The sequence below is a fragment of the Mugil cephalus genome, chromosome 19 (genome assembly GCF_022458985.1).
Source record: "Mugil cephalus isolate CIBA_MC_2020 chromosome 19, CIBA_Mcephalus_1.1, whole genome shotgun sequence".
Taxonomy (NCBI): Eukaryota; Metazoa; Chordata; class Actinopteri; order Mugiliformes; family Mugilidae; genus Mugil; species Mugil cephalus.
This window is the reverse complement of record NC_061788.1, coordinates 13,069,643-13,094,595: the sequence shown is the minus strand read 5'-3', so window position 1 is coordinate 13,094,595 and position 24,953 is coordinate 13,069,643. Positions and strand designations below refer to the sequence as shown.

Sequence of the window (24,953 nt, the reverse complement as noted above, 5' to 3'; positions counted from 1 at the left end):
GAAATGTCATTGCAGCAAACCAAAATGGTCAACCATAGTTTGTATGCCCCCCACATGTTTGACAGATGATGTCCTGGAGTGTCTCCTCCCAGACCTGAACCAGGGCATCACTGAGCTCCTGGACAGTCTGAGACCCAACCTGGAGGCGTTAAATGGACCGAAACTTAAGGTCCAAGAGGTATGGTATCAATTCCTTCATCCTGTAGGAACGGCCTGCATACTCTCACCACATAAGGGGTCGGGTATTGTCGTGCACAAGGAGGAATCCAGGACATATTCCAGGTCTGTGTGTCCCTCCATCGATATGCCAACACCACTGGCCCACCACCAAACCGGTCATGCAGAATGATGCCGACTGAGACAGCATAAACTGCTCCCCAGTTTCTCCAGTCTGTCACATGTGCTCAGGGTGAACCTGCTCTCATCTGTGAAAAGTATGGAGAGTCAGTGGGCGATCTGCCGGTTCTGGTGTTCTATGGTAAACAGCAATCTAGCTCCACAGTGCCAGGCAGAGAGAACAGGGCCCACTAGAAGACGTCAGGCCCTCATTAACACCAGTGCTGGAGGTCTTTTTTGTAGAGCTCTAGCGGTGATTATCCTGTTTCTCCTTGCACAAATGAGCAGATACTGCTGGTAGATTGAGAACCTTCTACGGTCCAGACTTCTTAGAGTAAGTGCATGTGTCCTGGAATCTCTTCCATTATCTTGAGGCTGTGCTGGGAGATGAAGCAAACCTTCTGCCTCATGCTGCCAGTAGTGACACTGACCAAAGCCAAATGCAAAACTAGCGAAACACAGTCAGAAAAGATCAGGAGGGAAAAAATGTCAGTGGCCTCAACCTGTAAAACTATTCCTGCTTTGGGTGTCGTCTCTTTGTTGCCCCTCTAGTGCACTTGGAAGTGGTTAACAAATCCTCTCTGGTTTTATTGACTTGATGCTATACCCTTCACTTAATATTTTTCGACGTAAGAACTTTTTCATTGTTACTTAACGAGTTATGTGAAGCTCACGCAAATTAACACTTAGAAAATCCAAAAAGGTTGCAAGCACTAAACAAACTAGCTGATCTGAGGAATCTTTGATCAATTACACAGGCTTAAACTAAGCCTCTTTTTCAGCTAATTCCCAAACAATAAAAGTCTGAGATGCCCCCAGTAAACCTTTAACTAACTGGACCAGAGACTCGCACACAAATAGTCAAGCTACATACAAAGCCAATACATTCAAACACACAAGCACACACACAAGCACACACACATACGCGGGCAGTCTTGCTCCTCATTAGCGCCAAAAACATCACAGTTCTCTAATGAGGATATAGACACTGGAACAAGGCAATTTAGGCACACACACATGCATGCGCAGCTGCCCTTCACACTATGAGCCTGCGGGGTGTGACAGGCAGGCACGCCAAAAGAGGATTTGTGGTGAAAAGCTTTGGGGAGGAGGGCGACAGAGAGATAGGAGAAGTGGAGAAGAGGGGATTACATGGTGAATATTTCAATGCTAAAACATACCAATTGGTTTGGTCTCCCTTTCTGGCTCGGACAGACACACACACACACACACACACATATACAAGACAGTGGGTGATGGGCAAAGCTAATACAAAACCACTAGGACCCCCTGGGGATCTGAATGACAAAGTGCTGGTTAAACTGCTGCGACAGACTGAGTGGACCAAAACCAACCAAGCCCTTCCTACCACTTTAACGCCACGTCGTCTGTCATCCAACATGCGAGACACGTGAAATGCTATTTGTTTCTTTAAAACAGACAACATCAAAGTGCAGACTGAGAACTATGTAGAGATATGAAGATCACACGGAGGACTCGGATAGGACAAGACCACTGCTGCTTGGTTCATTTTGAGTTATTAAATTGTGACCTCCTCCTGGGAATAGAGATGGGGGTAATACATAGACGAGACGTACAGAAGGGACGTCAGCGCAATAAAACTGTCCGGTGTAATATGTATGAGTTATTTGTAGCAGGATTTCTAAAAAAAAAAAAAAAAAAAAAAAAAAATCCACCTGCAGTCTGAATATAAGGACTCAAAAGATTAGCTTTGTGTGTGACTCAGAGTCTCAGGTTTTTATCTGAAAAACAAGCGTATGAATAAAAAATGCCCTACGTACGAATTTAATTTAAGAAATCAAAAACTAATTTAAAAACCTTACTGTTTTTAAATAATTAAGTCCCGTCCGCTCGTCACCACCTCTTTGTGAACTCTGATTGCCCGGTTACCCTTCTTATATATTTCATCAGAACATCTCAAACAAATATTGCTACTGTACAGACACAGATGGCTCTTGTCGTCATCACATATCTTTATTTAAAAAGAAATGCCATCAATGATGCAGCAGTTCATCTGATGCCCAAAGTCCACTATCGGCAGGGTGAATTTGGTCATAAGACTCAAAGACTTGGATGGTGTCACCTTGCACGAAACTGCTGCCACCAAGGAGTGTCATTGCTATGGGGTGGGGGTGCCTGGTCTGGTCTAGGTGGGTGGTACATGTCTTAAGTATAAGTTTCCCAGCAGAACATTGAGATTTTCTGAACTTAACTTTTTATTGTAAACTTCTGCGTGCACAGGGACATAGTCAGCTATATTAAACATAAAAACCATGGCATTTCCCGGTAAGAAAATCAATACAAACACAAACAAATTAGCCTATATTCCTCAACATTTTATCCAAGTCGGCATTTAAGTCCAAACGACTTAAATCATACCCTATCGGACTTCTTCTCTGTCCAATAATTCCACGAGGTATGAGTTTGAACGGAGCGTACCGGAGCGGATGCCAGAGACGTGCCATGTGGCGAGGTTGGAGGTTGACAGCAATGCTCCAGATACAGTCGGGCCGCAAGAACGCTAAAGGACAGAGGTACCGGCTGCTGGCTGTTGAGGTCAGCGGGGAATGAGGCTACGGAGGCCAGAGATGGGGAAGGGGGGGGAGGCGGAGGGAAAGTGGCTGGTAGGGGAAAACAGGATTAACTTCAAAAGCAATCAAAGTAGGAGAGGGAATCATTATGTGGATTTTTATGTCTGTGCATCTGTTTACATAGTGTATGTGTGTGTGTGTTTCTGTGTGTGTCTTTTTCTAGAGGCTGATAGCAAGTTTTTACCCTCCGCATGAGTCCAGCAGACAGTGACAATGTCCCAGTTACAGAGACGCGCTGGAAGCACTGGGCATAATGCAGACACAATGGCTAAGCCGCATGTCTCTATGTGTGTGTGTGAGAATGTGTGAATGCGTGCTGCGTTCGTAGTTAGCAGTCTAGACCAGGGGATCAAGTGTAATCTCTCTCCACTGATAGAGCTGATGAGCTGATGAGCTAAGGTCACAATCCCACTATCACTGCATCAACATCATTTCTGCATGTCAGTGGTGTAAAAAGGCTAACTTACCAAGACATTCAAAAGGAGTATTTGGCCATTTTCTGCAGAATTTATTCTATACAAGTTTTGACCGAGGAGCATTGACATCACATACGGCCACAAAGATTCACACGTACCCAAACATTAACCACGTTCTTGCTTGCCTCGTCTGTGGACAGTCCCAACATTTTCTTTTCTTTTTTTTTTAATGCAAAATGAGAAATAAATTCATCCGTGGTGCAGTTACTGACCACTAATGAACACCCATGAAGCACCAAACAGACCAAACAGTCAGCACTCACTAACGATGCCCAGAGATACTACGAGTAATTAGTCTCCCTGCATACTTAAAACTATTAAATAAATAATAATATATATACAGCATATATATCTATATCTCTGTCTAAAACATGAAATGTACCACTACTCATGCTGGATATTTTTAACCTTTGGGTTTATGTATCTTAGAAACATTTCTGGTCATAGATATATGGAAAATGTTTATTCTGAGGGGTAAATACGAAGAGCTGCTTTGGTCCTGGTAGTGCCTACCTAGTAAAAATAACCATCAATTATTTCTTCCCAGAATAGATGTTAAAGGTGAACTTTATTTTCAGCTTTTTTGCAGGTTGATTCCTCTGTGTTGAGGGTTTAACACCAGCGATGGCAATCTGGGAATCCATCAGCTATTGTCTGATGACTAAGCCTTTGGGTGGGGGGGGACAACAGCAAGTGTTTCTGTTGCAGCCAGTGGATATCCAGGCAACGTACATCTGGGCCAAGACTTCTTGTACTGTGTTGTCGGTCATTGTTCACACAATCCGACCTGTGAGAGATCAACGGCCGGGCACAACAGCTTAAAACCGCCACAACAGCCGATGATGTGTTACCTTGACTGCCAACAAGGTGCGACGGCCGGGCTCTTCTCCCTCTCATGCTCTCGCGGACTGTTTACCCGCGCGCAGCTAAAGCCCGCTCAGACACGATCTGTCATGTTTGCACCTGGGCCGATAAGCCGAAAGCTTCCGGTCGCGAGATCCTGTCCTTTGCTTCCACATCCGCAGATGTTCGCACAGATTACAGCGAGGGTTTATGCCAGTTATCTCATTTTCAAATAATCTAACAAACGATTCCCCCCTGCAGGCAAAGACAAGGCATCTACATGAATGGCAGAACAAGTAGTGATTAACACACTGCCTCTCTGCGTCGCAGACAGTGTTTGGGTTACTCGCAGTATTGTGCTCGACAGGCCATGTTTAATTAGAATGGATTGTGAAATCAATATTGGTCTATTGACAAGAATCACACTGTTGGTAAACAGAAAATTAAGTCATTATTCTTTTCTTTTTTCTTTTTTTTTAACATTAGTATGGCTTCCACTTAACTCTAACCATTCAGCGGCTTCTAATTAATTTACCCCCCGCTCGCACATGCACGCCCCAACCACAACCACCACTACACAAGAAACCCCCGCGACAGATTTAATTAAAACAACTTCATTACTCCGAGCTTTGAAACACTTCACTCTAAACAAAAGCAGATGCCAAGAACCGAGAACCTCTGTCTCCGTCTTTCTCTCTCTCTCTCTGAGACAGACATTTGTTTTGAGGACGGTGAAACAATAAGAGCGATCCAGGGTGAAGGCACCGACCAAATGTTGTCTGGCCACCAGAGACAAGGTGGGACATAGCAACATCGGAGAAGAGAAGAGAAGAGAAGAGAAGAGAAGAGAAGAGAAGAGAAGAGAAGAGAAGAGAAGAGAAGAGAAGAGAAGAGAAGTACCCACTTCAGTCCAGCGCGGTATCATAACCCCAGGCAATAACATTGTTTGGTTCCCCACAGTCTACCATTTCCCATTATCTCATCCATTATTATTGTAATTCTCTTATCAGTGCTGTCATGTGAATTCTCTGCAACTCCCACTCAGAAAAATCCCCCCGTCAGATAAACGTCCCCACAGACAAATCTTTCCAGAGAGAAATCCAACACGGCACCACGGCCCGGGAAACCAACCCGAGTTTGATGCTTCCCTAAAAGTTGCTACAGGCTTTTTCACCAAACGGACTCAAATGTCAAACATTAACAGACACAGACACATAGTGCGTACACGGGATATAGTGCAGGTGTTATTTTGTCCCAGGAATAAGGTCACATATTGGGTTTCAAGCATCGAGCCAGAATTAGACGCAAGTGAAGCTGATACTGTACGCCACACTCCACTGTACCCTTCACACACTTTCCAACCAAATTACACATGCGTTGTCCTGCCACTTCACTCTTCTGACACATACGAAACTCCAAAACCAAAGCTCATGATTTCCCCTCAACCCTCTCCGACTGGTGCTTTCGCGCGGTCGATCTGAAGCCCGAGCACTGTGCAGAGCCTCTATGATATCATCCGTCTGCCAACTGGGTGGCAGGCTGACATTACCGGCTGCCGGGACAGAAGAGGAGCCAGCATACCTCCCACAGATAAACACACAGGCGCGAAGCTGCACGCACATACGAACACGTGCATGCACGAATGCGCCAAATGTAAGGAAACTTGGACAGGGTACGAAATCGGAGCGCGCATACGCCTGGCGACGGCACGCACTGGAGGCAAACACACATGCGTGTCCACTCACCTGCACCTGCATGAAGGATCCCCGGTAGAAGCAGCATGCTGCGGCCGAAAGGGCACTCCACAAGCTACACCTCTCCGTCATGGTTGGCACACACTCCTTACCCTCCTTCTTCTTCTTCTTCTCTTCTTCTATTACTTCTGCCTCTCTTCTTCTCTTCTTGCCCGTCTCCTTTCCTCTTCCCTCTCTACCCCACCCAGGGCGTCCGATCTGAGCACCAGCCCCCCACCCCCACCCCCTGGTCTGAGCCTGTCCCACCCCTGCCTGCCTGCCTGCCTGCCTGCCTGCCTCTCAGCCTGGCTAACAGCCCCTCAACATAGTGCCACCTCTACAGAAACCAGGCTACGAGCTAAACAGCTAAACACCCCCCAGCTACAGCCTGCGAGCAGCTGCTGGCGACCACATCAGCCGCTACCTGCGAGCGAGTCGCTAACAGCCGGTAGAGATAAGAGCGAGTGATACCGCAGCTCCTGACATCTCCGCTGCTCCTGCCCTGTGCCGGCTTCTGTCTCCTCTGCTCTCGCTCCTCTCACTGCACTTGCTGCACTTCACGCGGCTGCTAGGGATTACCTCATTGCTTGCTGATGAAAGGAGTGTGGGTGGGGGGAGGGTGGACCAGAGGGAGAGAGGGTGGGAGGGATGGATGGAGGGAGGGAGGGAGGTGGCGGTGTGATGGAGGAGGAGGAGGAGGGGGGGCGCGCTCGCAGGCACAAGCAAAAGAGAGGAGTGCTGGCGAAAATGCAGGCAGAAACCCCACCCACCCATCCGATGACCCCCACTTCAGCGCTGAGACAATGCTGACAGGGGGCGGAGGGAGAGGGGGGGGGGGGGGGGGGGGGGGGGGGGGGGCGAGACAAGGGGTGGGGGTGAGAAACAGGGAGAAAGTAAGGAAAAGATGGGAGGAGAAAAAGAAAGGATCATTACAAGATGAGACGGGTAGGAAGGCAAGAAAGGGGAGGATGTATGCAGGCTCCCAAAGGAATCTAACCTTTCTTTCGCCATGAAAGGAACCCAGCGGGAGGGGGGGGTGCTCCCCCACCACACACACACACACACACACACACACACACACATGCACACACACACGCACACACACTTGAAATGCAAATTCACACCTTTTATTCCACCTACATTCTAACACATACATGCTGCTACATATTACTATAGCAGGTGCTATAGAGCATTTGGTTCCTGGGCTGAAATGATGTTGACAGAAATCTGTGTGTGTGTGTGAAAGAAAGAGACAGAGAGACGGCGTGGTGTTGGAGAATATAATGATGTGTCTCCCGAAAAGCCATGCAGACTGCAGCTAGACAGCTCATTACAGGCTGAAACACACGGGCAGGTGTTTCAAGGATAACACGGTGTGATTTTTGCCGGCCCATTTCACACACACTGAGAGACACACACACACGCACACACACATACACATACCGGCAGGGAGATTTCAGGAGGGGTGGGGCTCTGTCTCTAGAGGCCTGACTGAGTGACATCATCGGGGACGCTTCGCCATGGCAACACCGCGAGAGCCTTGACAGCATCCAAAATTCTGACACTGCATTTAGTTGAGCCCTGCACCACTGCAGGGAGGCATAACGAGCGAGAGACGGAGAGTCAGAGAGAAGAAGGGACATACCCGGGGAGGGAATGTGCGTGAATGATTTTTTTAAGCTCCTGCTCCTGACTTTGTCGCCCGAGATCATCTCCGCCATCCACAAAGCAGGCAGCATCAGATGATTCCAGTAATCGCTTTGCTAATCTGCCTCTTGAATGCATGCTAGTGGGTCACGGGCAGAGAGAAGGAGAAAAAGAGAAAAAGCCGAGAGATAAGGAGCTGGAAGACACAGGACGCGTTCATTAACTGCAGCGTCTCCTTTTAATGTAACCTCAAACCATCCAGTGCTGGATTAGACAGATTACACAGTGGGGACGCGAATAATCTCATAAGAGGGGGTTTGCGCTTTCCCCTCCCTCAATCTTCTATAATACCATGGAAAAACAATCAGAACATACAGCGCCTTACATCTGGCTGCTGCTGCGCCACACATACACACCCCCCACCCAAAAATTCATGTGATAAAACACATGACAACATGATGGACGAGTCTAATAAAGACTTGGTCGACTATAGCTTTATTGTTAAGAACTGGCAACGCCAGGGTGTGTTGAACTTTAAGGTGCATTAGCTAATGGCCACACCACAAACTGATACCGTTAAAATATATATTCTGCCTACTACTACTACTATTACTATAGCCCTTTTGGCTCCCCCTTTTTAATAATGATTAGTGCAAGCAAAAGAATCTTGCTAAGATGAGCACATCCTGTCACTGACTCGAAAGCAAGATAGGTTCTGAAAGCTCGAGCTTGTGTCATTTTGCATCCTCAGATGAATTCGATTAAGTCGAGCAGACTTCACATGACTGCTTTGGGGAGCCGAAGCATTAGAACAAAGCAACACATATACCTGCCACAACTGAACCCGTAAGGTCTTGCATTCAGCTCACAAATTGGCTCTCCTACAGAGAAAGGAATCCATATTGCAATTTTAAACGGCCTCAATGCTGCATGATTTAACGGCAAACAGATTACACAAAACCAACCGCACGGTCCAAATTTCTAAGTGATCATAAAGACAAACTCAGGCACATACGCACAAACGCAAAATATTACGCATCGTCTAAACAGTTATTGCTATAAGTCATGAGGTAATGTGGCCATTTATCATAGTACACTGTGTACTCTTGGTTGTATCATCCATTCCTAGAGTTCCACATCATTTAAGTCGTTTTCATGTAGCAGACTGAACTGAAGCGCGCTGGAAGAAAAATGTCTCCAACTTTGGAAACACTAGAGAGTCTTGCTCTTACTTTAGTGTTTTGTACACTTCATTACCCCGACTTGTCTTTCCTGGCTTCTTGTTCGCCTTTACAAACGTGCAAATTTTCTTCGAAATACTTCTTCTGTCACTCTTCTGCCTTTGCTGTCATCTATTCATTGAACCTATCTTTTCAGCATTCCTCAACTCCCTCTCCCTCTACGCTCTGTCAAATCCAGCATTTCTTATCACCCTCCTCCTCCTCCTCCTCCTGCGCCCCTCATATCTCCCTCCTTCTTATCCCTCTGATCAATAGCCTAACCTCCTTCTCCCAGCCTCCTCTTCTCTCTGATCCTCCTCCTTCTCGCTATCCTCTCGTCTGCCCTTTCTTTCTCCTCCATGGCCATCCATCCACTTTTCCCTCCTTCCAGTCCTCTATCTGCACACCTCCTCCCCTGCTCGGAGGCGGCATTCAGTTAAATATTAATTAGTGAGCCCCATCCCGCAGGCTGATAGGGAGCACAATGGAGAATCCCTGCATGTGCCTGGGAGCATCCCACTAATGAAAGTGTGTGTGCACGGGTGTGTGTGTGTGTGTGAGTGTGAGGGAGAGACACACACAAAAAGATAGAGAGGGAAGAAGAGAAGAAAACCCGGTTTGTGTGAGTGTGAGATGAAAGGGGACACACTGAGAGTAGATCAAGATTATATGTGCAAACACGTCTTTATGTGTGTCTATGTGTACACATGCGCGCCTCTAAAAACAAAGGCCCAGCTCCACTGGGGGTTAGCAGGGTACAGCTAATGACCTGTGCGCTTGCGTGTGTGTGTGCGTGCGTGTCTGATTGTCATCAGTGTGTTTTTACAGGGTGGACCCTATTCGCCAACTGGTTAATCCGTATCGAACCACAGATATGTGTTTCAAAGCCCGTTTGAAACACCAGGCTGCAATCGTGATACAAAGGCAGAAAGAGGCCTGCTGGGAACGCTGTGACTTTGTCAGTACAAATGCGCTGAAAATTCTTCATTTAGGTGTGAAATAGTGCAATTAAAAATCAGCTGTCTTGCTTTAATCGCATTAAAATGACTAAACCTTGCAGAAATGTGTTGCTGTAGCAACTAGACACGTCTTTAGCACGAATAAAGCAAGTGTGCAACGCCGCCTAAGAGAGATCAACGGGTCATTATTCTCGGCTTTATACGCTGCGCAGTGGAATGAGCGTGATGACCTTGAAGACAACATAACAGAAATACCTGAGAATAAATTTGCCCTGCAGTAAATATCTGATGTTTTGTTGGAAATCTCAGTTCAGCGATCACTTTTGAGGCTGCAGTTTGTGAAGCAAAAATACAGTAAATCCAGTCGGTGTTTACGGCGCCCCACGCGTGACACAACGAGCTCGTAATGGTTTTGGAGACGTCTTTCTATTTAAGCTCCAACATAGTTTTCTGACTGAACCGTCAAGAGTTCAGGAGCTGACTACTTTACTTTATCAGCAGCAGGCATTTTTAGGGATGGAAATACGTGAAAAGATCTGGCAAGTGGGTCCAAAACTTTGTTCCACGGTGATGTGTCTCAACAACAACTGGATAAGATTTGGTACGAATATTTATAGTGCCCAGAAGAAACCTAATGACTTTGGTGGGAACCTGAATCCTCCTGATCCACCACCAGCAGGTCATAGTTTTAACGTTTTCAGCAATCCATCTCAAATATCTATGGACTAGCACACAGTTGTCCACAGAGGATGAAGAAACCCAACTTTGCTGACTTTTTATCTCAGATTACCAACCCCTCCATCATCAGGTAAGTCCACTTAATTTTGATTTTTGGCCAAATGTCCAGAAAACTAATAAAATTCCCATTAGTCTTATCTGTACATTGTAGTTAGTGCTAACTGGCAAATGTCTACATGCTAACGTGCTAAACAAAGACATTGATGGTACACATCATCTGCTAAACATTGGCTCATAGGTCTTCAACGGAGGGTCCGCGACCCCAAGGGCGTCCGTGGAGGCACTGCAGGGGGTTCGCATTTTTTATATGTATATATTTGGTTTAATTTTCACCCACAAATTTTAATCTCTTTAAATACATATTAACATGAATCCAACATATTTTAGTAAAGGGATAAGGATAGCTTAATATTGAATTCAAAATGATAATAATAATGTATATTTATAAGCACTAGGCCGAGTTTAATATACACATCTAATAGGTGGGGGGTCTCTACTTAATCTTTCCATCAGTTCGGGGTCCTTGACCTGAAAAATGGTGAAGACACTTGCATTAGCATGTTAACACTGTCAGCATGAGCACATTAGCACCCTGATATTAGTATTTAGTTTGAAGCATCCCTCTGCAGAGTTGCTGGCACAGGAGTGTTGTTCCTATCCAGCTGTTAAGTTTGCCCCAAGGTAAACTACCAAGATTTAAAAAGAAATGGTATTTTAATTATGTGTCAACTGCAAACACTTCTGTCATCTCACCATTAACATTGGCCAAACGTGCACTTAGCGGGTTGGCTTTGCACAAATTCAGAAAAGAAAAGGAAACTGAGTTGCCACTTTGGTACAAAAGCTGATTTTCAGCAATTTTCAACCTTTGCCTTTTTTTGAATGTGGAGTCAGGAGAGGTGAAGCACTGCCATAACGGAGACGGCCAGAGACACCACACTAAGCATCTAAACTGCTCTTAAGAAAAAGGTAACAAAACTGCAGTAAATGAACATGTCAAATAATATAAGTAAGTTCAAAGTAACACATACTGTGTGTAATAGGGGCATGATATTCTGTCTGTGATGTCTCTGAATAGTGACTTGATCAGTCTGTGAGGAAAGAGTAGGAACTGAACACTTTTCAGGGGCGGTGTCACCAGCCTGACAGTTTTGTTTCCACCCTCTCTCATTCTCAGTCACCAAATAATTCAATCTACTGTAATACACACACACACACTGCCCCCACAGTGCACTACCTTAATTTAATCTGCCAGCACGCACGCACATAGAGAATTTGGAAATTTAAACCATTCGCATAATCAAACGCAATGCATTAACACAAAGACACGCAGCTGAGACCCTTCACACATGCACATATTTTTTTTTGATCCGTTGTGAGTCCTGTGCCAGAGATATGCTAATAAACCTCATATGAACCGACCCGACCCACCAACACCTCCCCCTTGCCCCTTCTCCTGCCCCTCCCCGTCAAAACACAACCAAACCACTAAACAAGATGGGAGACAAAGCAGGGCTGGCCTGCAGGCAAAAATAAATGCACGCAATCATGAAGCAAGAAACCACACACATACACACTTAGACTGAAACCAGTTAAATAAATATAGAAATGATATTTGCTTCTGTTAAAAAATGCACAACAACAAACACAGCCCTCTTCTTGGCTCGCTGTTTGCAAAGGAAACGTAAGCGATGATGGATACGATAAAGGTGAAAAGTGTCTTAAAAGGGTTTCATTTTCTGTTTTGTTTGACGCTGTGTGTGTTTCTCTGTTAGACCTTGCCCCACCTTCCCATCCATTTTCTGTGCGAAGCTGCCTGTAGATTTGGACACACGCGTCACAAGTGTGACACCAGCCACTGGCCTGGCCTGTCCCATTTCAGCGGGGAACATCGAGGCCGACTACTGATTTAAACATCAGCTGTCATAAATGTTTCAGAGAAATGGAAGGAGACGGAGGGACTGCCGGCAGCTTTCAGAGAGTGGGCGGGGCGGCTGGTGGCGGCTGTGGTGGCAGTGGTGGTGGTGCGGGGGCTGTGCAAGAAAAGATAGCATATGGCACATGTTTGGGCGACAAAATGTGCCGGGGGGTTTAAATAGGAGGTAAAACAACTCTTAAAGTAAGAGTAGTCATAGCCACTTTTAATATGAGTTGCAAACATGTGCTTGTCTTTGACATCTGCTATCAAATAATGACCAAAATACCCTTAAAAGGTCACAGGTCACATCAATAACCATAACACAAGAAACGCCTTAACTCAACTCTGTGTAATAAAGCCACTGTTTGCTTTAAGGAGAATAACGCATGGGTCATAAAGCACAGCAGTCTGTGGCAGTGAAATAGCAACAAGACCACTGACATGAAATATAAATATATATAAAAATGTACACAAGCTCTAAAATGAAATATTATCATGCTGCGAAAACAGCAGAAACTCCAACAACTTAGGGCTCTGCAGTATCACCAAAAACATATATCATGGTATATTTCTTTTTTCATGCCTAAGCATGTGCTCATAACATTTTCTACTGGTTGAGAGAGGAACTAATGCAGTAGATTGACTAAGGATGGACTATTTTACTGTGATGATGAGTAAATATTGTAGAATAATTCCACTCTAGTAGTAAAATAGGTTTGCATGGCCCCCAACTTTAGCAACTTTACCTCTAACACACTTGCAAAAATGTTTTCTTCAGATTTTTTAAAACCAAAACAACCGACACGGCACCTTTTTTGGCGCAAGTTCTTCCGTGTCTTCACGGTCTTCTCTTTCCGCTGCTTAATTTTCGGACCCATGTGTGTTAACACTGAAAATGGTCCCGTGGTACACAGCATGAACCGGTATACCGCTCAGCCCCACAACAACTCATTCATGACAAGCGGCCATGAAGTAAGGGTGCCGGCTTGTACACGTCAGCAATTTGTAATTTATAACATAGCACATATTTCTGGGTTTGTATCATATAGCGCAGCTGCAAAACAAACCTGGGCTTATGCACGTAACCCACATATGTGTTGGAGGTAAGGAAAGAGCCGCTGTTGCTGATGGTCCGCTGCCAGCTCTACAGGAATCCTAACAAGGGAGGTAATGCAACTGTAGTCAATTTGTTGTGGCCAGGGGAAGTTGGACGTATTTGTTTTACAAAAGGAGTATAGGTCAGGGTCACAGGAGAAGGCTTTTACCACCTCGCCTGTGATGTATAATCAATACAAAAACTGATCCCCAGAGCTCGACAGTTCACTTAGTCTTTCCGTCTCTTTCTTCTTCCGTATTTCCTTTTCCAGCGTCACCTTCCCCCTCTCATTTCACACTTTTGATGTCATTTGAGGTGTTTCTTTGTAGTATATGTGTGCATACGGGATGAATGAATCCTTACTATCCACCTCCAAGGTCATGTAAAAGCTTCACGCGCTCTCCGAGCTTAACGGCGCTCTCAACCCGAGCAGGTGGCTCCACCTCCTGGCCGCGGCAGCGACTGCGTGCAGGCTGCGCCGCGCCGACAGCAGCAGCACTGCCTCGCTCCAAATTCAATTAGCTAAATGGCAGCCTGAATTAGGCCAAATGCAGAGTGAGTCTACTGAAATGAGCATGGCTGTTGAAGATTAAGGGCTAATAATCAGGCACAATTACATCTGAGCGCTCACGTTAAAAATCTAATTTAATAATACCGGAGAGGGGAGGAAATTTAAACTCGTGGTGAGCGTTCAGGCTGAAAACTACGACTGATATCCGCCGTCATGTTAGGTGGTAAATGTGTGCGCATGTGTGTTACTGACAGGAACAAAATGTAGCATTTTAAACCCATGAAAAGCCAGAGTTACAGTGAGTATATTATTTACACTGTACACAATAAAGAGATTGCAACATGAGATCTTTACAGATGTACACATGTCTGAACAGATGAGACTTACCTCAGCTTGTTCTGTCTTTGTATTTATAGGCATCATGTAGCTGCAAAGGGAGAAAAACAAAAGAATGTAAGTGAAGCAAAGAAGCAAAACAGAGAAGATGTTGTTTAATGTAAAAAACAAGGAAACTGTGCGCGTACACTTGCTTTTATACACATGTGTGCTTTTGTGTTTGAACCTCTCTTCTAACAGGTGCTGCACATGTTATCACATGCCTGTATTCCCATGACTGTAGCAGTCCATCCACTGCAGTCCGGCCTCATGGAAAACAGATAGATAACAAACCCCACCGAGCATCTACGGTTGCAGAATACGGAGCTGGCCTCACAAATCTCTTGGGCGCCATAACTCACACTCGAACACTCGTGATTGGTCCCGATCATGTGTCAAAAAGCCCGCTGCGCTGCAAGCCTTGGGAGCCGTACCGCGGGTGCCGCTGGGCCGTTTTGTTATACCGAGCAAGAGCGAGCAAAAAGGGGGCAATTACACTCCCGGACAAGTTTTAAGATCAATCAGCGCAGCTCCCTGTTGAATGATGGGTCTCACAGGAGCAAAGCGCAAAGCTGTGTTACACATAACTACAGAGAGGTCAGATCAAAGGGTCCCATCGTGGCAGGGGGCTGGGGAATGTTAATAGGTCCCACAGTAGAGGCGCTCAACACTCCCCTCTCAAGACGCTCAAGCTGTGCTTCAGCTTCAGTGTTGAATATTTGCCTCCATCGTTGGCAACGATCCGATTTATTCAGAAAGAGACTTGAGCAGATGATAGAAACACCACAGCTGTAACCTTTCGTATGAATAACATTTGTTTTAGCATCATTACGGTCGTACACATATGTAGAAGAAATGGCTCCAAATCATCCAAAGTTTTATTTCATATTTAGTGAAAGCTTGGCAATAACGAACTACATTCTAAATTGAAAAGGCTGCACGTTTTCTAAAGCTCTTTAACTCATGATACCTAATGTGTCAGTAACTTTGTAAACTTCTTGCTTGCTTTCTTCTTACTTGCATTTCAACAAGCAGCACCAACAGCGAGTGTGCCAACCTGGAGGAGAATACATGCCCAATATTCTCCTCATTACATTCAAGACTGGAGACCATTGAGACCACTGAGGCTAACACTTGCATTTAACTTGACAAAACACAAAGCACAGTGCAGCAGTGCAGCACTGGTTCAGATCAAGAGTTCACAACAAAGGCACATTTCCTATAATGTCAGCCCGTGTCAAACAGAAGCATCAACTCCTGACAAATAAGACGCTGACTAACTTTCTACAGATGAATTAATCCAGTGACTTGCTGCAGCTCTAGGCATGGCACACAACAACACGAGTTAAAATGTATCCCTTTTCAAATCAGTGCCTATAAATGAATAGGCATGTTGGAACAATGAAGCTAAAGGATTATCTGCCAACTCTTACCCTCCACCGAAAGCATCACCAAAGCTGGATGAGAACCAGCTGAAAAGGCCTGTTCCAGAAAAGCGGGGAAACTCAGGCAAAGCCGTGCGGAGCAGTGGCTGGATGAAGAATAGGAGAGGGACTGTAGGAGGGGAATGGACAGTGAGGCTGAGAGATGGAAAGACCTGTGATTTAGGGTTGAACTGACAGGGCTCTTTGAAGTGCCCATACTGGACCTGGAGTCCGCTATAGAGCTGTATTTCCCACGGTCCCAGGCCTGAACTAATGGGCCGCTGCTGCACACATAGGAGCCCCCTGTATGCCTGCAGACACGCACGTACACACGCAGTGCAAATCCCACTGTAACACAATCCACGCATTCTGCCATCATGCATGTAATATCGGAGCCCCTTGGCGCGTCATGGGAAACAGGGAGAAAATGCAATCTGCTCGGCTGAGAGGAGGGCGGTGGAGGGGTTTAGCGCATTTTCCTTCAAACTCTCAAATTCCCACTTTCTTGATAAATCAACCAAAAAAAAGGAAGGGGGGGGGGGGGGGGGGATCTCTCATTTCTCTCGAGTGTAAGAACAAATCAATGCAAACTGAGTAATCATCAAACCAGGAACAGATCTGCAGCGTCTGATCAATACACTGAATCGATGTTACCTGCTGCCCTTAAAAGAGGTGAGGGGATGAATCCTCCCATCTTCTCACTCTTTGCAAACATCGCTGTAAAGGAGTCAGCATACTGCAAAACCAGGCCTAAACGAATTGTTTTACTTCTAATCTAAGCAGTTTAACGTGCAGACCTGCGCCCCCTGGTGTGCGCACAGTGCAAGTGCTAAAAAAAAAACTAGCAGATTTCCTACACTGTCCGAGTTCATACAATGAAAAAAAAAATACATAAATGTATGTTTTTCACTTGCTACGAATTTTATTGCTTTATTTATTTATTTATTTATTTTCCTGTTATTGAACGATCTTGAAAAAAAGACTGTAAATATGGAGGGCGGAACTGCTCCTCAACAGGGAAGCCAAAGCAAAATAGAGCTCCCCCTGGTGACTGGCTGAAGTATAGGTCATAAACTCCATCTCCATATTAACGGATGCGACTTGGGTGAATAACAAATAAATAAATAAATAAATAAAACAAAAACAGGTCAAAGCTTTTTTTTTCAAGGATGGATTCAGTCATTTGGAATTTAACAAAGTTCAGATTTGTTTTAATAGATTAATTTATATGTTTCATATCACAGGAGTTAAAACTTTGCGATTCAATTAGATTTACTCGAGTGAAAGTTTACAATATAATCATGATGCCATGAAAATACTACTATAGTTAAATAAAACTCTGCTCTGTTAAAATTAAAAGTATTGTCTGCAGAAAAATCAGATGGACACCGGTTGGTCTGTATGAGTCATTATCAGATAGATATTAGTGTTTTGTTTTTTTTTAGTAATTTCTTCTCATAAATGATTAGATAATCTTGCCTCTTTTGCCCCGACACTCTGTAAGCCTGACGCCTTCATGCCCCAGATGAAGAAGTGAACAATTAAGGGTCTAACTGCATCAGACACCTCACAAAACCGGTGAATGTGAAGGTTTTTCATCAGGACAGGCCTTTATGTGGGTAATGCTCTTCTCTTCTTCTCAGCCAGTGACCTTAACCAATTTAATGACTTTTATTCAAATAAAAAAATGGAAAAAGATAGCAAATTGTATCACCTGTAAATGCCGTCCGAGTCCCCTCCGCCAGCTCCTTCTGTCTCGTCTTTGTTCCCCGTCACCTGCTCCTCCGGTTCAGACACAGGCCCAACATCCTTATGAGTTTCACCATTCCCCTGGCTAAGTGGGGGAGATGAGGCCTCTTTCATGGATTCACCATTCGAGTTTGCACCTGTCTGAGTGATGCCTTCCTCTGGCTGGAGAGCTGAGCTTGAGCCACCAGATGGCGACACATCCTCACAAGCAGCTGTGGGTACAGGGTCCTTGTTTTGGGTATTTGTGGCGTTACTTTCAACTTTGGGCTCAGGAAGTGTGCTGGGGCCGATTGGGGAGTGTTGGTTAAGTCCACCGTCGACCACATCTACAGTTTTGGATGAGACATCTTGGTTTCTCAGAGACACACAGTTTTTGTCCCCTGCAGGTCTCTGGCTCTGGCTTCTTCCGATGCCGCTCTTGTCTTTACCCTTTTTAGAACTGCTGGGGCATCCTGGGAAAGAAGAAGGAAACATTCAACAGCCATTCAGTAGAAAAAAAAGGAAAAGGAGAGCTGATGGGCAGCTATCTATCTCCCAAAATTGCTTTGGCTGTTGATCCTAACGTCTGCTGCTTTTACCTTTACTACCCTTGTCCTTCTTCCTCATCAGTAGCCGTGGCAACGTGCCAACGTGGGTGTAGCCCTCACTGGAGCGGACGTAGCTGGCAGTGCGAGGACGCATCGCCCCCATGTCGTCCACCGTTGCCTCAACGACTGGACTCAGGGTCGATGAGGAGGCGGCACTGCAGTCACCGTCATCTCCAGACTTCGACTTTGATTTCTCAGTGGAGCGGCGAAAGGAGAGGTTGGTAAGGCTGCCGAACCATTTGAAACCTCGAGAGGGAAACAGTAGGAAGGGTCAGTATGCGGTAAGAAGTTTGCAGTATGATCTGGGAGAATGATGAATTCCTCCAGTTTCCAAACACACAATTTTAGTTTGGAATTAGCCTAGTATTTCCTTTATGCATGCCTATTCTCTTTTGTTGATCAGATCGTCACCGTCCATACATGATGGGATGTAACTATCCACGATAACTCGTAATGATGGGAACTGTGGGTAAAGCCCTTTAAAAGTTGATGTAGAAGTGTACAATTATCTTTGGGGTCAATTTAACCCGATTCAGTGATTAACGTCTCAAAATATATGACTAATATCAAGTTTGTGCATCATATTTAATGACTTCTCCTAATTTAATGCACAAAACATCAAATTAACATCCTCCTCTGATGATGAGAACGAGAACCTCAGTGTTGACCCTTCTTCCCAAAATGGAAAGGTGTTATGGTCCAGCTCCCTACTTGAACAACAGGCTGAGACTTATAGCTGCTAATGTCATCAAAATAGTTCCAGGTCAAGACATCCAATCAGCATTTGAGCTCTTTATAACACCATCAATCAGTAATGATATACTTGAGATAACACATTTAGAGGGGAGGTAAGTATATGTGGACATCTGGAGAGACTTGGATGTGACCCACATGCAAGTCTGCATTAGGCTGATCATTTTGGCAGGAGTGTATAAGGCTTGTACAGCAAAGCCTTTGGGCTGCTAACGGTTAGGGGTTAGTTTTTCATGCCAAATGTTATAGAGAACAACAATATGTGCTTCGAAGTAATATAAACCCAATTTAACATCTCTCGTTCTAATTTTAGATCAGTCAGTGAGATTTTAGTTGATCTGAATATTTCTCCATAATCGCATAACAGGTATTCTCGACGTATAAAACTGACTCCAAAGATAAAAAGGTCTTAGTGAAGTCGAAGGTAACAGGATGGATGGTTAACCGAGGAAACAACTTAACATCTGGATTGCAAATAGGGCGTGGTTTCACATCTGGCTGAGGTATAAACATGCAGCGGTTTGCTAGCATCATCATGACAATTTTATTGGGCGACAGTAACGCAACACACGGGTACGTGTTCAGCTTGATCTGCTTCCACCAAGTAGCAAAGAATACTTGTTTTAAGGAAAGACTCATTTAGTATCCAGCTGTTTCAGCAACAGGCCTTTTACAGTGATCACACTTTGAGGCGTGGAAGCAGTCAGCCGGAGGATCCGTGCAATATTTTGCAGCTACGAAGGGAATCACATTTGCATACACTGTGCGTGCATCTGAGCGTGGGTGTGTGCATTGTCCTCCTTGTGTCAATTCCAGGATGCTCTAAGGGACTTTTTTTTATTTTGCATTTTGTTATCATAACTCAAATTCAAAACAGAAAATCCCCCACATTGCAGTTTTAGCGCAGAGGAAGTGAGATATATTATAACAATATATAATGATTTACTAGCACATCTGTCATTGGAAGAAAAAAACATTTATAATGTGTAACACATAGTTTTAAAATGTAATAAATGCTAAAAATAAAAGAAAAATTAACAAAATTCAAATGAAGTTCTTTGAACCAGACATTTTAACATGGTGCAGTGAGTTGACTTCTTGTGTATCGTCACCAAAATATTCTGAAACTGACTGGGTTGTCCATGAGAGTCCGCTCTGGTTAACCAAGCGCTCACATGCCCACTACGAGAAAAACAAAGTGCGGCTGCACACACAAGCACGCGTGGGGTACTCACTTAGCTTCCGTATGCTCATGTTGGGGCTCAGATGTCAGCTGGCTGAGAAACTCTTCATCTGGGAAAAAAAAAAGCTGCGGCAGAACAGTAGACAGGAGCCAGGCAGGTAGGGAGGAAGACTTTTTGCCGAAAAGCAGAAACGCTGGTCTGAACCACAGTTCCTCTCTGTGGGTGGGATACTGCACGCATGTTATTTGCGTGGGGCAGAGTGCAACGGAGAGATGTCAGGCATAGGCAGAGCCACAAGCAGGGCTGACCCGACACTTCCTGTGTAAAGCCGAGATCACTGTTGGTAAGAGGAAATGAAACGACGCGATGAAATGACAAGGGTTTGACTGGGTGTGACAACAAATGATGAGCATATGTGAAACGTGAGTTTAAATTGCAGACTAGGTGAAAAGGTGCAGTTAGCAACAAGGAAGGGTGTAAGGTGTTAAATGCAGAAGTGCCAATTCATCTTGTTGAAATAACAAGCTGGTCATAAATGCAGAGGCAACAAGCAGATTTGATATCACTGATTATCTACTTTATGACAGAACTATTTAAATTAAATATTTAATAATGCTGCTGCTGTTTACCTCTACTTCTGCGCTGTATGAGTAGTTTCATTTTAATCTAATTTAAAGAATGATATAACAGAGTGAGTGAATGAATACATTTATAGTTAATTAGACATTTAGTTTGTATGAAAGGCTGCAGATCTCCAGATTATGATCCTTCTTTTTTTCTCTTCAGAAAATTAAGAAAAAATGCCTCGGGAAAAGCTGATCAGCTAAATCCAAGACTCTTTTAATCCCTCTAATGAGCTTTAACTCAGACAAGTTTCAGTTCTAGCAAAGGGCCCAAACTCCAAAGATACTGAACAGGCCAGGATTCTTTTTTTTTTTTTTTTTTTTGGATATACAAGATGTAATACAGCTTACAGCTATAGTACATCGGTTTGATTGATGGCTCCAGCTACTTACTGCACAGTCTAGGTGTCTTGGGTTTGAACATTTCACATCAAATACGTCTTTTTAATATCTCTGATGACTTGGGACAAGGGGTATGCAGTGTGTCCAATCATTGCAAACTGCGCTGTAAGCATTTCTCCGAAACACTAGAGCCTCTAGACTGTTTTTCTGATAGTCAACCTTGTCTGGTTTGACAATCCCCTTCTCTCACTTCCTGTTCATCGTTGTCTTTTGTGTGCGCAGCTTCTGCAAAGATGCTTTTTCATCTGCCCCTGAAACCACAGCGGTATGTGTACGTAAGAAATTGTGAACACTGAAAGAAGACACAGTATATATATACACATACATACACAAACAAATGACATATGTAAAAATAAAGCTCTTCTCAAAAACAACTCAGTCTTTTACAGGGGGAATGTTAAGAGGCTGAACTGAACTATTCCACTTTAATTATCTTTGATGTATTCACCTGCCTGCAGCTGAAAGGAGCGCGCAAGGTGTTGGCGAAGTTTCTTATATTTTCTCTCTCTCTTTATTTATTTATTTAGTTTTAATTCCTGAATGTAATATTCCACTGCACTTTTTGAGTTCAGCACGGTGAGTTTGTACAGAAGCACAGCAGACAGACCGAGATCCCACCATTTCTCAGTCCTTGTCTGGATAGCTGGATTATTGCCATTTCATCTTTGAATTGTGTGTTTTTTCCCGTGAGAACAGCTCTGGCAGCCCACAAATGAGACCGAGTGACCACGCTCACAGCAGTATGGGGCCGATAAAAAAGTAAAATGGGAAGTGTGACAACCACACACACACACACACACACACACATTGAAGTTTCAGTTTGGAGATGGTTTCCCACAAAACTAATTTAGTGGAGCGTGTCATTAGGTGCTTGCTGCTTCAATTTCACCTTAATCAAAATCAAGCCCTCCACAAGTCACAGTTTGCCTCCTCATGGCGCAAAAATATCAGTCACCTTTAACACCAGGCCACGCACAGTGGCAAACTGGAAACTCTATTTGGGTAAAAATAGAAAAGCTGTCGACCCTCCCAGCTTTTGCACAGTCTCACTCCACTTCACTTTTTTTTTCGTGTAATGATGCAAATTAGTGTTCTAGCCCCAAATGTCATGCAAGTGACTCTTTACCCACTTTAAGTAGCATGCACACATTTATCAGCTCCAGAAATACAACATAAAAGCTTAGAGGCCAACGTGTGCACTGAAGATTTAATATTAAAAACTTGCCCTTGCTTCTTGGTGAATTAGAATTAAGTCGACATATATTTGGACACTAACACAAGTTTTGCTATATTAGCTGTAAACCAAAATATCTTAAAGACACAGTTATATAATATAATTCATATAATTCAATATGGGCTTACTATGGGCAGACTCTCATCTGCCATTTGAGGATATTTGCATCCATATTGGAGTTAAAGCTACATTATATGAGCAGCATGGGCTATTCTCTCCTTAATCCTTCATCATTTAAGGAGGTAAAAGGTCTGGAGTTGATTCCAGGTGTGGCATTTGCATTTGGAAGCTATTGCTGTGAACCTACAACACGCAGGCCATGCTTAGGTTGAACGCAAAGATAAGAGGGTACATTGCTGAGCTCGGGAACTTAAAGAGATCCCATGCGGTGGCATGCAGAGCCCAAATCATGAAGGTTGTTTCACTGTCCAAATATTTCTGTCACGTGATGATACCAAATATGAAACATCTAATACATGTAGCAACGGAAGCATTTTCTTTGTGGGTAACACAGAAACCCATTTAGCATTATTTGACTTTGAAGAGTTTCCGTGCTACTTTCAAAAGCCGTTCAGTGTTGCCAATAATTAAAAAAAAAAAAAACTCCATTATATTCTCCAAAGTGTCAGAATTAATGGTGCTAATCTTATATTCACTTGGATAATTCGGTTTATTGTGGAAAAAACTTTGCAGTTCTATCTTTTTTGTTTTACTCCGGTCACATTTCGAACAAACTTGCACAGCGCTGCTTCTAAACATCACTTTGAATGAAGGATAAACTTAATTCCACACGGATCTTGCAATACATCCTACGTCTGCTGCGCGTTCTTGTGCAGTGCAGCCAGTGCTTTGACAAAGCATTACGTAATTATCCTAATATTAGAGCAAGAGCAACATACTGTCTGTACGAGAACAAGATGACGGTTTAGTAGGACGCTGCCACTTGCTTTCTTGTGGATGATCAATCCCCACTATGATTTATGCTCCGACTCTTTAATCAGCTGCAGGGAGCCTCCAGAGTTTTTACTCAAGAAAAAATCATTGTCCAAAGCTGTAAGCAAAATGCATGTGAAATGTTAAAAATACTCAATGGTCCCTTTCAGAGTTGTATATTTTGTATATGATTATTGTAGCTAATGTGCAATAATGAATTTTGCAAAAATGTGACTATTTAAGATGCTACAGTGACCACATGGTTTAGAGGTCAAATAAACAGACAATGAATGAATGTCACAGCAGCTATAAACCTAAACACTGTAATGTCACGGTGCACCTGGGGATATGTAACTCACCTCGGGTCACATCCCCACAACAGCGCTAGCGCTTTGTTTACGTGCTGCAGACACGTAACCTTGTCTCTGTGTCTGCTTTGTGCCGTGGAACCTGCTTATAAGCGCCCGGCCTGTCACTTATGATTGTAAACTGTCCAATAAAACAGAAATGCCGCAGAGTAGAGAGACGGTAAAATGAGGTGAAAAGGAGTAGGTCAGAGGCGTCATCGTTTCAGATTGAGTCATCATCTGGTTTTGACACTTTGTGCTGATGCGGCCTCTATTTGTCGTGGCGTCAAGGAGGCTCACAGCTGAATTATTGAAGCCCTGTTTTCCGTCTGTGTGGTGAAATTAAAGTGGCGCTTAACGCTTTCATCCAGCCCACTGATGGACCCAACCTTTGCTGTGTTTGTGAGGACTAGATGTCTCTTTAGTCCAGGTCCTCACATATGGATAAAAATATGGAACCCTGTGTTAATGGGTCCATAGTGGTTGATGCACTGGTCGCAGCATTTAAATCATTTGAAAATTTGAACCAGCATTTCTAGTCACTGCCTGCAAATAAAGTGTTAAAGAATGAATGCACACACATTAAGATATGAGAAAAGTGAGTAAAAAAAAAGGAGGTATGTCTTGTCACTGCACAACAGTATTCAAGTAAATCTGCATGGATGTAAAGATACAAACCAAGAGGTTCATTCATAACTCATTCCACTGTTTTGTTGATACATAAATATTCAAATAAAATTGAAATGAAAAAAAAAGGATAATTTGTCTGTTAAGGTTCTTGGGCATCAATGTCTAAATATATGCAGAAAATCTAAGACAGCTGGACTTGTTGTCCCTACCAGTTATGTAGTTATGTTGTGTTTAAGAAGCCACTTGAATGAGTGGTGTTTCATCTCGAAGAACCTGAACAAAGTTGCCTGTGTTTAAGCTCAAACTGGTGTGTCATTTTCAATTCAAGCCACAGTTAATACTTTAGTGGTTTTCTACTTGTCTAGTAAGCTACAAATAATTTCCAGACAACATCTGGTTATGGAAGAGGAGCAGTTTCCACATTATAGATCCGATTTTATATTTCGCCTATGCAGTGTCTGCTCTGACACGGTTCAGGGAAAATGTCTGATGGTTTATTTTGGGGATCCAAGATGGAATCGGACTCCCTTCAAAAGAACTGTGACATCAGTATTACAAATCCCAAATCAGTGAAACGCTTTAGCTTCAAGGTCAAAACGTGTCCTGGTGTTTATGATGTGCAT

At 44.0% G+C, this 24,953-nt stretch overlaps 1 protein-coding gene across 4 annotated transcripts in view; it reads right to left on the bottom strand.

Moving 5' to 3' along the window:
* Positions 1-20,451, bottom strand: part of sh2d3ca (SH2 domain containing 3Ca) — a 51,463-nt gene extending 31,012 nt beyond the window's left edge. For 2 of the 4 annotated variants that reach the window (XM_047570047.1, XM_047570048.1), the window contains exons 1-4: positions 20,213-20,451; positions 18,216-18,470; positions 17,603-18,089; positions 14,477-14,516 (exon numbers count right to left, since the gene is read on the bottom strand). In XM_047570047.1, coding sequence (XP_047426003.1) covers positions 14,477-14,516; positions 17,603-18,089; positions 18,216-18,470; positions 20,213-20,231 — 801 coding nt within the window. In that variant the 5' untranslated portion in view covers positions 20,232-20,451. Of the gene's footprint in view, positions 1-6,012; positions 6,590-14,476; positions 14,517-17,602; positions 18,090-18,215; positions 18,471-20,212 lie in introns of those variants that run through there. The other 2 variants (XM_047570049.1, XM_047570050.1) reach the window with 2 other exon arrangements.
* Positions 20,452-24,953: the final 4,502 nt, after the last annotated feature.